Here is a 14,150-nt window from a genome sequence, read left to right as displayed (position 1 = left end):
TCTCGTAGCTGGAAACCGTCGGCCACAGCCTTGCCCCTTTGCACCTCTGCCATCTTTGCTTGCGCGAAGGAGTCATCCTGCAACGCTCGTCGCACCGCCTCCAGGTCCACGGTGGCCGCGGCGCACGCCCATACTGTTGGTGCGAAGATGTGCATGGCTGCCGCTGGCGTTGCGTCCTCCAGATACTGTGGCTTACGGGAGAGGGCGTCCGCCATGATGTTAGTGTCCCCCGGGACATACTCTATGCGGAAGTCGAAGTTCGCAAAAAACTCAGCCCAGCGTATCTGCCTCTGGTTTAGGAATTGTGCCGTGCGCCAGTGCTCCAGATTCTTGTGGTCCGTGCAAACCTGCACCGTGTGCTTGGCGCCGATCAGGAAGTGCCTCCACGCTTTGAACGCTGCATGAATGGCCAGCAACTCCCTGTCCCAGATGGTGTAGTTCTGCTCGGACTTGCTGAGCTTCCTGGAGTAAAACGCTCCCGGCCGCCACACCCCCTGCTGGTCCTTTTGCAGCAGGACCGCCCCCACGGCTCTGTCCGAGGCGTCTGTCTCCACCCTCATCGGCCTGCTGGGGTTGACGTGAAGCAGCTGCTCTTCCGACGCGAAGAGACGCTTGAGTGCCTGAAAGGACTGCTCCGCCTCCTCTGTCCAAACGAACTTCTTTTTCTTGGAGCTAAGCGTGTCTGTGATGGCCGCTGTCTGCATAGCGAAGCCCTTGATAAACTTGCGATAGAAGTTCGCAAAGCCGACAAACCTTTGGACTTCTTTCCGGTTGCGTGGGCTCTTCCAGTCCAATACCGCTCGAACCTTGGCGCTGTCCATGGCGAGCCCCTTGTCAGACAACTTGTAGCCCAGAAAATCCACCTCCGTCACGTCGAATTGGCACTTCTCCAGCTTGGCGTAGAGCCTATGTTGCTTTAGTCTGGTCAGCACTTCCTTGACGTGCCTGTCATGCTCCTGCTGCGATTCCGAAAAGATCAGGATGTCATCTAAGAAACAGACGCACGTCTTGTAGAGAAGTCCCGCCAACACGTGATGCATGAAAGCTTGAAAAACGTGGGAGCCATTTTGCAGTCCAAAAGGCATAACTCTGTATTCGTAGGTACCCAGTGGCGTGAACATGGCCGTCTTCCACTCATCTCCCTCCCGCATGCGAATGAGGTTGTACGCCCCTCGCAGGTCTAATTTGGTGAACACTTTTCCCTTCCGCACCTTCGCCAGGAGGTCGTCGATTCGGGGCATGGGGAAGTCCGACGGCTTGGTCACACTGTTTAAAATGCGATAGTCCACGACCAGTCTTTTTTGGGGCGTGTCTCGCTTTTTAACAAAGAATACAGGACTGCCCCCCGCTGCCTTGGACTCTCGGATGAAACCGCGCTCCAAATTATGATCGATGAACTCTTTGAGTTCCTGCAGCTCGTCCTCCGACATGGAATACAGTTTCCCTTTAGGCAGCGCCGCCCCCGGCAGCAGGTCAATTTTGCAGTCATATGGTCTGTGAGGGGGTAGCCTGTCCGCCTCCTTCTCGCAGAAAACTTCCAAAAATTCTGCGTACTTGTGGGGAATCGCTTGCAGCGTGCCTAGCAGCAGCTGTGACTCCTCTTCCTCTCCTTCCTGCCGGTGCACGATGCAGTGTTCAGCACAAAAGGAAGAGCCGAAGACCAGCTGCCTCTGGTACCAAGCCAGCGTTGGGCTGTGCTTGTCCAGCCAACTCATTCCCAATACAATGGGCGTATCCGATAGTTGAGTGACATTGAAGCTGATGATTTCTTTGTGATTCCCAAGTCGCATCGCCATTGGCGGCGTCTGCTTCACCACTTGCCCCCCTAGCAACTCCCTGCCATCCACCGTGACAACCTGCAGGGGCAGTGTGGCCGGCAGCAACTGTATAGCGTGCTTGTCGACAAAGTCCTGCCCTATAAAGTCCGCGTTGCTGCCCGAGTCCACTGTGATGGGCACGTCCATGGTGATTCCATTGGGCAGCTGGAGAGATGCGGTGAGCCTCACCACTGGTTTGGGCGGGAGGGGGTTCACGGGCTGTAAAATCTCTGGGGACTGCGGCACTAACACGTCTGGCTGGGCCCCAGGGCCTCTTCCTCCAGCCAGACTGCTTCGTTTCCCTGCTGTGTTCCTCCTTGCTGCGTTGCTGCAGTCACCATTGCCGAGGCTGCAGTGAGCTTGTGGAGCCTCTGGGGACACTCTTTCGCCATATGCCCTGGCTCCCCACAGACGTAACACTTCCTGTTCCCTCTAGGAGGCTTCGCTTTCACTGCTGCCGGTGCTAGGGTTCTGGTTGCTGACTGAGCCCTTGCACCTCCAACCTCCATAGGTTCGGCTCCTCCTCCTGGCGGAGGCGTGGATTGCGCCCGCGCTGCTTCTCTGGGAAGGAAGGAGGGGCCCCTGGCTGGTTCGCGCCCTCCACGCCCTTCGTCCCTGCTCCACGGGCGTTCTTCCAGCCTCACCCCCACTGCCAGTGCCCTCTGAACGACCTCCTGGGTGGTTCGGGGTCTCTCCCCCCTCGCGATCTCATCTTTAATCGAGCTGTGCAACCCCTCCCAAAAGAGGTCTCTTACAGGGGCCGAATCTCTGTCCCACTCCAGGGCACTGACCAAGGCGAAAAAGCGGGCATGGTACTGCCTGACGCTGGCCCTCCCTTGTCTTAGCCCATGCACCTCCTTCCGGGCAAGATCCACGTCAATGCTTGATAAAAAACACCCATCCATCGCTTTAATAAAGGCATCTGCATTCTGGAGCGCCGGATCCTTATCTCTCCATAAATTGCGTAGCCATGCTTTAGCATCCCCATGCAAATGAGACATGATGAATCCCACTCTCTCTTGCTCATCTCTAAAGTCTTTATGCAGCAGTTGCAGTGCGCACAGTACGTCTGCTCTAAAGTTGGGATACTGTTGCAGGTTCCCATCGAAGTGAGAGACCAGCCCGCCGGTTCGTCTCGCCAACCCAATTCCCTCCTGCCGGGGTGTCTGCTTTGTCAGCACGTCTAACCTGACCTGGAGATCCCTGCAGGCGGCAGCTGCCTCCTCCTCTCTCTTCCTGGATGCGAGAGCCTCGGCAGTCAGTTGTGACACTGCTTTTCTGAGTTCCTCTATCTGCTGCTCAGCCGTCATGTTGTCTGCCGTTTGTGAGCTAGCTAGTAGGCACCTGCTTCTCTCCTCTCCTCGAGGCTGTAGATGCCCACTTTTAAAGTGAGACGGAGCTTACTGTCAGAGCTGCTTCAAGATCCTAGCTCACAGAGGATCACGCTAGCCAGCGGTCATTAAGTAAAAGTCTTTATTGAGTTACAGTTTCCATTCTCAAGCTGCTACTTGCAACTCTACGTCTAATGGCTAGATCGGCGAAGCTCCGTCTGAGTCTCCGCCCCTTGTGCACCAACTTAATATCCTAGCCCTGCTCCACCTTTTCCGCCTGACTGTCCTCCTCTGGGTCCCTCTACCCCCCGGGGTTTCTTCCTTCCTGGATTCTTCTGACGCTGACCCGGACCCTCCTGCCTCCTTGCGCCGGGCTTTAGGACCTGGTTCCCTTTCCGGGCTGCTTACTGCGCCGCCTTCCTCTGCATTTGAACTTGGCGCGCGCGCCCAGCCTTCCACTTTCCTCTTAACCGTTTCTTCACTCCCCGATGGAGGTGTGGCCACTCCTGACTCATGCCCTCCCTCCTGTGGTGAGCTGCCATCGCTTGCCCCCTGGCTCCCTCCTTCTTCCCTGCTCCCTGGCGGTGACGCTGGTCCCGATTTCCAACTGCTCTCCCCTGAGTCCCCTCTGGCTCTATCTTCCTGGGGTGCCCCCCTAGACTCCCCCCTTGCCCTGGCCACTGGTGCTCCTTTCTGAGAATCCTCTGATTCACTGGAAAGACTCGGAGATCTCGGGTCGTCGTCATCACTCATCTTTTCTTCTGCCTCCTCCCCTTCGCTCTCTGTTTCCTCCCTTGGCCTTGCCTCTGCTCCTAAACCCCTGACACATACGAAAGATGAAAAAGTGAAATCGGTAATGATACAATGGGCCAGAGATTTCGGTTATAATATACAATTTGATGATTGGGAAAAACTATGGAAAGAAAACTTAAAATTTACTGCATGCACGGCGTTAAAGGAAAATGTGATGAAAATGTTTTATAGATGGTATATAACACCGGTAAAATTGGCAAAAATGTTTAAGACGTGTAATAAGTGTTGGAAATGTAAAGAAAAAGAAGGAACGTTTTATCATATGTGGTGGGATTGTAAGAAAGTGAAAAGTTTCTGGGAGAGTATATATAATGAATTAAAAAAGATGTTAAAATATACGTTTTGTAAAGAAACCAGAGGCTTTTCTTTTAGGGATTACAGGAAACGAGATAAGAAGAAAAGACTGACAAATACCCCTTCCTCTTGGTTCATGTGGGAACCAATGACACTGCAAGCAATAGCCTCCAGAAGATCAAAAGAGACTACGAGGCTCTCGGCAGGAAATTGAAGCAACTAAATGCACAAATTGTCATCTCATCTGTCCTCCCAGTTGAACGACGTGGCCCAGGGAGAGAGGGAAAAATAGTGGAAGTGAACAGCTGGCTTCGCAGATGGTGTAAACAGGAACGGTTTGGATTCTTAGATCACGGACTGCAGTTTCTTGAAGATGGACTTCTGGCAAGCGATGGGCTGCACCTCACAACGGTTGGGAGAATTGTTTTTGCCAAAAATCTCAGAAACCTCATCAGGAGGGCTTTAAACTGACTAATGTGGGGGAGGGAGACAGTGCTCCTGAAGGTAGGAGTCTATCAATTGATGAAGATGATCATCCAAATGCCATAGACCAAATGGAGCAAACAGCACGCAGACCTAGTGATGGGAGGAAAAAATCCTTAAATAAGAGACACGGGGGAATGATTAATGGACTTCAATGTCTGTACACTAATGCGCAAAGCATGGGAAATAAACAAGATGAGCTTGAGCTCTTGGTACAGCAAACTAAATATGACATAATAGGCATCACTGAAACCTGGTGGGATAAGTCCCACGATTGGAATGTAATAATGGGGGGATACAATCTATTTCAGAGAAACATACCAGACAAGAAAGGAGGAGGAGTGGCGTTATATGTCAGGGATGTGTATACCTGTGAAGAGATCCAAGATTTAGAACCTCAAAGCCAATGTGAGAGCATTTGGGTCAAAATTAAGGGAGAGAAGAATAACAGAGACCTCATTGTGGGAGTTTACTATAGATCCCCAAGCCAAACGGAGGACATAGATGATGCCTTCCTGGAACAGATGGCCAAGCATGCAAAAGGAAGGGAGATAGTAGTAATGGGGGACTTCAATTACCCGGATATTTGTTGGATGTCAAACTCAGCCAAGAGCATAAGGTCAAACAGATTCCTCACTGGCCTTGCAGACAACTTCATTGTCCAGAAAGTGGGAGAAGCAACAAGAGGAACAGCCATTTTAGATCTGGTCCTAACCAATGTTGATGACCTGGTTAGTGGGGTAGAAGTGGAAGGATCATTAGGCGCGAGTGATCATGCTCTTCTGAAGTTTACTATACAGCGGAAAGGAGCAGCCAAGCATACTAGGACTCAATTTCTTGACTTTAAGAAAGCCGACTTCATAAAATTTAGGGAAGTGCTGGGTGAGATCCCATGGACAGTAATACTAAAAGGAAAGGGAGTTCATGATGGCTGGGAGTTTGTTAAGAGGGAGATAGTAAAAGCACAACGTCAGGCAATACCAATGAGACGGAAACATGGAAGGTGCTTAAAGAAGCCAGGGTGGCTATCTAAAGAACTTTTAACTGAGTTAAGATTAAAAAAGGATGTGTACAAAAAATGGAAAAGGGGGGAAACCACCAAAGAGGAATTCAAACAAATAGCCAGCACGTGTAGACACAAAGTCAGAAAAGCTAAAGCACAGAATGAACTCAGGCTGGCTAGAGAGGTTAAAAGCAACAAAAAAGGCTTTTATGGGTATGTTCGTAGCAAAAGGAAGAACAAAGAAACAGTGGGGTCACTCAGAGGAGAAGATGGTGAAATGCAAACAGGGGACACAGAAAGGGCTGAACTCCTCAATGCCTTCTTTGCCTCAGTCTTCTCCGATAAAGAAAACAATGCCCGACCTGAAGAATTTGGAGCAAATGATTCAGCAAAGGAAACACAGCCCAGAATAACTAAGGAGATAGTACAAGAATACTTGGCTAGTTTAGATATATTCAAGTCTCCAGGGCCAGATGAACTGCATCCAAGAGTATTAAAAGAACTGGCAGATGTGATCTCAGAACCACTGGCAGTCATCTTTGAGAATTCCTGGAGAACAGGCGAAGTCCCGGCAGACTGGAGGAGGGCAAATGTTGTCCCTATTTTCAAAAAGGGGAAAAGAGAGGACCCAAATAATTACCGCCCAGTCAGTCTGACATCAATACCAGGGAAGATTCTGGAGCAGATCATTAAGCAAACAGTCTGTGAGCACCTAGAAAGGAATGCTGTGATCACCAATAGTCAGCATGGATTTCTGAAAAATAAGTCATGTCAGACTAACCTGATCTCGTTTTTTGACAGAATTACAAGCCTGGTAGATGAAGGGAACGCAGTGGATGTAGCCTACCTTGATTTCAGCAAGGCATTTGACAAGGTGCCCCATGATATTCTTGTAAAGAAGCTGGTAAAATGCGGTCTTGACTATGCTACCACTCAGTGGATTTGTAACTGGCTGACTGACCGAACCCAAAGGGTGCTCATCAATGGTTCCTCTTCATTCTGGAGAAGAGTGACTAGTGGGGTGCCACAGGGTTCTGTCTTGGGCCCGGTCTTATTCAACATCTTTATCAACGACTTGGATGATGGACTCAAGGGCATCCTGATCAAATTTGCAGATGACACCAAACTGGGAGGGCTGGCTAACACCCCAGAGGACAGGATCACACTTCAAAACGACCGTGACAGATTAGAGAACTGGGCCAAAACAAACAAGATGAACTTTAACAGGGAGAAATGTAAAGTATTGCACTTGGGCAAAAAAAATGAGAGGCACAAATACAAGATGGGTGACACCTGGCTTGAGAGCAGTACATGTGAAAAGGATCTAGGAGTCTTGGTTGACCACAAACTTGACATGAGCCAACAGTGTGACGCAGCAGCTAAAAAAGCCAATGCAATTCTGGGCTGCATCAATAGGAGTATAGCATCTAGATCAAGGGAAGTAATAGTGCCACTGTATTCTGCTCTGGTCAGACCTCACCTGGAGTACAGTGTCCAGTTCTGGGCACCACAGTTCAAGAAGGACACTGACAAACTGGAACGTGTCCAGAGGAGGGCAACGATGCCTTATGAGGAACGGCTAAGGGAGCTGGGCATGTTTAGCCTGGAGAAGAGGAGGTTAAGGGGTGATATGATAGCCATGTTCAAATATATAAAAGGATGTCACATAGAGGAGGGAGAAAGGTTGTTTTCTGCTGCTCCAGAGAAGCGTACATGGAGCAATGGATCCAAACTACAAGAAAGAAGATTCCACCTAAACATTAGGAAGAACTTCCTGACAGTAAGAGCTGTTTGACAGTGGAATTTGCTGCCAAGGAGTGTGGTGGAGTCTCCTACTTTGGAGGTCTTTAAGCAGAGGCTTGACAACCATATGTCAGGAGTGCTCTGATGGTGTTTCCTGCTTGGCAGGGGGTTGGACTCGATGGCCCTTGCGGTCTCTTCCAACTCTATGATTCTATGATTCTATGATTCTATGACTGTAAACTCTTCCAATATGCAGTTACAGCTGCAAGGATTTTACTTGCCCAGAAATGGAAACAAGAGGAAATGCTGACTATTGAAGATTGGAGACTGAAACTGACAGACTATGCAGAATTGGACAAGCTAACTGGGGAAATTAGATATCTTAAGGACCAAAAGTTCATCGAAGACTGGGGGAAATTTGTAGAATATCTGAAAAATACATGTGATGTGCAAACAACGTTAGTGATACAGTGGTGCCCCGCAAGACGAATGCCTCACAAGACGAAAAACTCGCTAGACGAAAGAGTTTTCCATTTTTTGAGTCGTTCCGCAAGACGAATTTCCCTATGGGCTTGCTTTGCAAGACGAAACGTCTTGCGAGTTCTTGCGAGTTTGTTTCCTTTTTCTTAAAGCCGCTAATAGCCGCTAAGCCGCTAAGCCGCTAATAGCCGTGCTTCGCAAGACAAAAAAACCGCAAGACGAAGAGACTCGCGGAACGGATTAATTTCGTCTTGCGAGGCACCACTGTATTTCAAGAAGCACTGTGAAATTTGAGATGTATTGTTATAAAAAATAATAGAAGTGGGAGGGAAGACTAAAGACAATACTAAGGAGAAGGAATGCGTAATTAAGAGGTAATGATGGATGATTGTCAGAGAAGCTGAAGGAAGTCCAAAAAGAGAGAATTTATTTGTTAAAAATTGGATAAAATTGTATATCTGTGTTGTAAATCAATAAAAATTATTATAAAAAAACACAAGTGAACAGCAGAGAACCGGCACGAGTAACGCTGACACCAAACCCTACATACATTAAGCAAAATAGAAACAGGTTCACCACACTTTCTCATCCTGGTCTTCTTTTATCTTCTTTCAGCTGCCTATGGTTGTGAAGGAGATTTATAACCATCTCCACCAGATCTCCGACACCCACACTAAGGATCAGACGCTTTCGGCTATTGTCAGCCTAGCCACCAAGCGCCTGCAGCCGGTCGTAGACAGCCTGTTGGACTGCTCGATGGAGTGTGATGAGTAAGTTTTTGTGATGTGAAAATGGGGAGGGCTAGATTTAAGGGGTTTCTTAATTTATATTTATTTATATTGAATTTCGTACTTGCAAAAAATTGTGCTCCAAGTTGTGGTTTCTTTCTTTGCTAATGTATGTGCAATATAAAGAAAATATCAAAGGCCTGACTTTTTTTAAGAAAAGGAAAAATGAAAAATTCTGTTTTGAAAAATTGCAGAAGTGCCGCAGAGATCTGGAAGGTGCTGGTTGCCAATCAGTATTCCAGCGTCAAGCTGCTGAGACCCCTCCTGAAAAGGCTGCAGGATGCAGACCCCAAAGCGGAAGTCACTTCCAGGCGACGCAGCACTTCTCAAATGCCAATGGCGGTCAGTTTCTCTCTCCTGGATTGTTTTGAATGGGAGCTGGATGGGGCTGGGGGCTTCTTGCTGAGTGAGATGGACCGAGGCTCTGAGTCGCGTCTGAGTCTGAGATCTTGATCTGACGATGACCTCTGCTGAATGCCGTTCTCCTCTCCTTGTCCCTCCAGGCTACCAACGCTCTGTGTCATATCCTGTCGTTCCCTGAGGCTGCAGGTATCCTGAAGAGCAAGTTCCACCACCTGCTCTTTGCACTTAGCACTCAGATCTGTTTTGTCCATGAGGCGAGAAGAAGAGGTTCGAGGGCGTCAAGTCTAATCCCGGAGCCCTCTTCGCATCTCGATCCGCTGACGTGAGGGACCTGCTAATGCATTTGGGGGGGGCCTCCCTTCTCTCTCTGACCCATAGGCTCAGCCCTCCCCCAAGAGATAGGCTTCATTTGGACATGGAGGTTCTGCTTAGGTTAGATAGCTAGGAGACCCAGGCTTCCCCAACCCCTGTGCTCTTCAGTCGCTTTGGACCACAACTGCCACCAGCCCCAGCCAGCATAACTGGGCTGAAGATGGGAGTTGTAGCCAAGGACACTAGGATGGGAGAGGATGCTGGAGGCTCTCCCGCACGATGGGCTGATTTGGGTGTGGTGGGACTCACGTGTCATGAAACCTTAAGTCTCCATCACAGCCAAAAGGTTGCCGCTTGTGCTGGAAACATGGGGGAGGCTGCAGGGGGTGATGGTTGGGGTTGGACTGCAAGATGTCAAGGACCTAAAACTCCCCAGATGAACATACCCAGACCTTGTGCTCATCATCGGAAGCCCCTCTTCACGTGTGCCTCCTCCACACAAGAATGGGGCCTTTTCTGTGGTGGCTCCCCATTAGTGGGTTGCTCTCCCCAGAGGGGCTTGCCTGGTGCCTTTAGATGCCAGGCAAAAATGGTCCTCTTCAATCAGGCCATTGGCTGATTAACCTCCTATGCCCTTTCAACTGTGTTTGTTGGAGGGAGAGGAGTTATTGGTTTGCTTTGGTTCTTGTTTTTATTCTGTATTTTGTGCTTTTTAACTTGCATTTTTATGTTGTGAACTGCTCGGAGATCTACAGGTGAAGGGCAGTATACAAATTTTAAAAATATAATCTTCTTAATTCCTTCACTTGACTCAGGATCGCTGTGCAGGCCCTGAAACAACTGATTGGGCGTCTTGAATACCTTGACGATTTAGAGTTTTTGGGGTTGCAAAGCTGCTGGGATATGCTGTCAAGTCCAGAAAGCTTTTTCAAAGGCATTCGTCTTCTGGCAAGGTAAGAAGGTGAAAAGGACTGGCAGGTGAGGCATGAAGAGCAAGGCCTGCTTTCTGGGGAAATGGGGATAAACTTCTTATTTATTTCAGAAAATGTACCATATTGTTCACTCTATAAGACGCAATTTTCCCCTCCTAAAAAGTAAGGGGAAATGTGTGTGCGTCTTATGGAGCGAATGCAGGTGGGAGGCTCTGCTCAGCGTTCAAGTAACCTGGTGGTGGTGGTTGTTGTGCAGGAACACTGAGCGGTTCTTCCTGCCAGCTTCAGGCTTGTGAATCCTTTGCTCTTACTCTTATGTTTCAGGACCTTGTTCAGCTCCTCGACCAAAGAGTACAGGAGGATTTCCCGATTGGCACGTGAATATATGTGCTCTCCAAACAATAAAAAGAGAGCCATCGGCATGGCGTTTTACTTTGAGGTAGGAACTGGAAACAGGGAATGCCTGTTCTAATGTCTCTTTTATATATATATATAAATATCTATTAAGATTTTACAAATTATATCAAACAAAACAATACACACAAACACAAAAAAAGAACAAGTATAATTTCAAAACCTTATTTTCTTAAAACTTACTTCACCGACCTCCTCATACCTCCCCTTTCTGCATTCCTATTTCAAATATTTAGTTCAGCAAATCCTCACCCTTAATTTTATCTAATTGTCGACCTTTCTTTTCTTTTAACTTAATCTTTACAGCTGTACTCCATTTAATTTCTAAAACCACATCATTCTAGCACTCATTAATTTTACAATGTTTCTTAAGATAGTTCTTAAATTTCTTCCAATCTTCTTCCGCCGTCTCTTTCCCCTGGTCCCAGATTCTGCCAGTCATTTCTGCTAGTCCCATATAGTCAATCACCTTCATCTGCCATTCTTCCAAGGTGGGTAGATCTTGTGTCTTCCAATACTTTGCGATGAGTATTCTTGCTGCTGTTGTAGCATACATAAAGAATGTTCTATCTTTCTTTGGCACCAATTGGCCAACAATGCCCAGGAGAAAGGCCTCTGGTTTCTTAAGGAAGGTATATTTAAATACCTTTTTCATTTCATTATATATCATTTCCCAGAAAGCCTTAATCCTTGGGCACGTCCACCAAAGGTGAAAAAAGTACCTTTAGTTTCTTTACATTTCCAACATTTATTATCAGGCAAGTGGTAATTTTTTGCAAGCTTGACTGGGGTCATGTACCACCTATAAATCATTTTCATAATATTTTCCTTTAAGGCATTACATGCCATAAATTTCATACCGGTGTTCCACAACTGTTCCCAGTCAGCAAACATAATGTTATGACCAATATCTTGTGCCCACTTTATCATAGCTGATTTCACTGTTTCACCTTGTGTATTCCATTTCAACAGCAAGTTATACATTCCTGACAAGTTCTTAGTATTGGGTTCTATCAGTTCTGTTTCTAATTTTGATTTTTCCACCTGGAAGCCAATTTTCCTGTCCAACTTAAAAACCTCCATTATTTGGTAATAATGGAGCCAGTCTCTCACTTTGTCTTTTAATTTCTCAAAACTCTGCAATTTAAATTTATCCCCCTCTTGTTCCAAAATTTCCCAATATTTCGGGCCTTTTGGCATCCATATTGAGTTTTTTCACAGCCTTAGCTTCCATTGGCGACAACCACCTTGGGGTTTTATTTTCCAACAGGTCTTTATATCTAATCCAGACATTATATAATGCTTTCCTGACAATATGATTTTTAAAAGCTTTGTGAGCTTTAACCTTATCATACCATAAATATGCATGCCACCCAAAAATATTGTTAAAACCTTCTAAATCCAAAATGTCTGTGTTCTCAAGAAGCAGCCAGTCTTTCAACCAGCAGAAAGCTGCTGATTCATAGTAAAGTTTAAAGTCCGGCAGGGCAAATCCCCCTCTTTCTTTTGCATCAGTTAAAATCTTAAGTTTTATTCTGGGTTTCTTTCCCTGCCAGACAAATTTCGAGATATCTTTCTGCCACTTCTTGAAACAATCCATCTTGTCCACGATTTGCAATGTTTGAAACAAAAACAACATTCTAGGCAATACATTCATTTTGATCACAGCAATATGGCCCAACAGTGAAAGCTTCAAATTTGACCATATTTCTAGATCCTTTTTTACTTCCGTCCAGCATTTCTCATAATTGTCTTTAAATAAATTCACATTTTTAGCTGTCATGTTAATCCCCAAGTATTTCACTTTCTTAACCACAGTTAAACCCGTTTCATTCTGGAACCTCTCCCTTTCAGTAACTGTTAAATTTTTCTCTAATACCTTAGTCTTTAATTTATTCAGTTTAAATCCTGCGACTTGACCAAACTCTTGAATTAATTCTAAGACTCTTTTAGTACTAGTGTCTGGCTCTTGTAATGTAAGTACCAAGTCATCTGCGAATGCTCTCAGTTTGTACTGTTTAACTCCGACCTGTACCCCTTTAACCAGCTGGTCCCTTCTAATCATGTTCAGCAAAACCTCCAGGACCGATATAAAAAGCAATTATTTCTAATGTTTCTTATGGTTTCTTTATTCCTCGCAATTTAACTGTCAAATGTTCTTTAGCATTTACACATTTTTTATTTAATTGTACAACTTCAGCTGCATTCACTGCTATCATGTCTAATATATATGGACAATGTTTTTTGATAGAAGATGAATGCATACATAATAAAAGATGCACTTACAGTGGCTTTGCTCCAACTTAGGGGATGTCTGACTCCGATACGGACACTTCCATGACCTAGTGCGCAAGTTACTGCAGGCAGCAATCATACAGGTATTCCGTTAATGGATGGACAAGTCTTCACCTTTGGAAGGCTAAGATTTTTCTTAAAATTACATTTTTATATGTACTATTGGAAACACCTTAAAGCTGGTATAAGTTCATATGTATTTATTTTTGCCTGCTTTAAAGATTGATTTTTGTGTGTCTGCTGGTTTATTATATATCTTTTTTTCTCTTTGTTCCGCTATGTATCAGGGTGGGGAGACTAATAATAATAATAATAATAATAATAATAATAATAATAATCCTTTGCTCATCCAAATAAGCTGTTTTCATTTATTTATTGAGGCCACTAAGTCTTTGAACGGAAGAGATTTCTCCAGTTTCAAGCCTCATCTCATGCTCTTTATGAGCCAAGTCCAAACCCTCCTGCAGTTCAGACCCAGCTTAGGATGTGTTTGCTTCAGCATGATTCCAACCAGCTCATACTCCTTCCTTCCCTTTCCCACCAAAATGTACCTGACTGTGAGAGCAGAGGCGAATTAGATTGGGAGGGCCATGCCCAGCCCTAGAGGTTGGAATGCGGAGTCCAGGCCCACCAGAAACCAGCGGAGAACTCCATAGTTCCAAATGGAAGCACCAGCCTAGCTTCTGCTGTGGCCAGATTGGGATGAGAAGGGGCAGGAGGGGTCATGCGTGGCTGGGTGCTTCTTGATGAAGACCATTGAATTGAAGTGAGCTGCTTTGGGGGCCAACCTGAATCAATCCCAAAATAACCCGTTCAAGAGGTGCTTTTTAGAAACTGAGCTCACAGCCTAACTGTAAAACCATGACATTATATGCTTATGAAATACATGATATAAGGGGGGGGCAGCTCCATGGGTCACAAAAAGCCTGGGGGTCAAAACAAGGCAACACCTTCTCAGGTGAATATCAGGCTTGAGTCCATAAATGTTGCTCGACTTTATCTGGTGTCACTTAGGCTCTACCTGTTAGACCACCCGTGCTGCCGCCGCCGCTCGGCCCGTGAGACCGCCCGTGCTGCCGCCG

The 14,150-nt window shown here is 46.5% G+C and overlaps 1 protein-coding gene across 3 annotated transcripts; it reads left to right on the top strand.

Moving 5' to 3' along the window:
* The first annotated feature begins 8,484 nt into the window (after positions 1-8,484).
* LOC308590549 (maestro heat-like repeat-containing protein family member 7) lies at positions 8,485-13,948 on the top strand. Of its 3 annotated transcripts, none has more exons than XM_081200694.1 (6): positions 8,485-9,094; positions 9,256-9,437; positions 10,243-10,380; positions 10,684-10,798; positions 13,081-13,151; positions 13,449-13,948. In XM_081200694.1, exons 1-5 carry the CDS (start codon positions 8,918-8,920, stop codon positions 13,117-13,119), a joined length of 651 nt encoding a protein of 216 aa, XP_081056820.1. In that variant the 5' UTR covers positions 8,485-8,917; the 3' UTR covers positions 13,120-13,151; positions 13,449-13,948. The 3 variants fall into 3 exon arrangements, with proteins under 3 accessions (XP_081056820.1, XP_081056819.1, XP_081056818.1); XM_081200693.1 differs by having other exon boundaries at positions 13,427-13,948; XM_081200692.1 differs by having other exon boundaries at positions 13,081-13,948.
* Positions 13,949-14,150: the final 202 nt, after the last annotated feature.

The sequence above is a fragment of the Podarcis bocagei genome (assembly GCF_964188305.1).
Source record: "Podarcis bocagei genome assembly, chromosome: 7".
In the NCBI taxonomy this organism is placed as follows: domain Eukaryota; kingdom Metazoa; phylum Chordata; class Lepidosauria; order Squamata; family Lacertidae; genus Podarcis; species Podarcis bocagei.
This window is presented reverse-complemented; position numbering and strand designations above follow the sequence as displayed.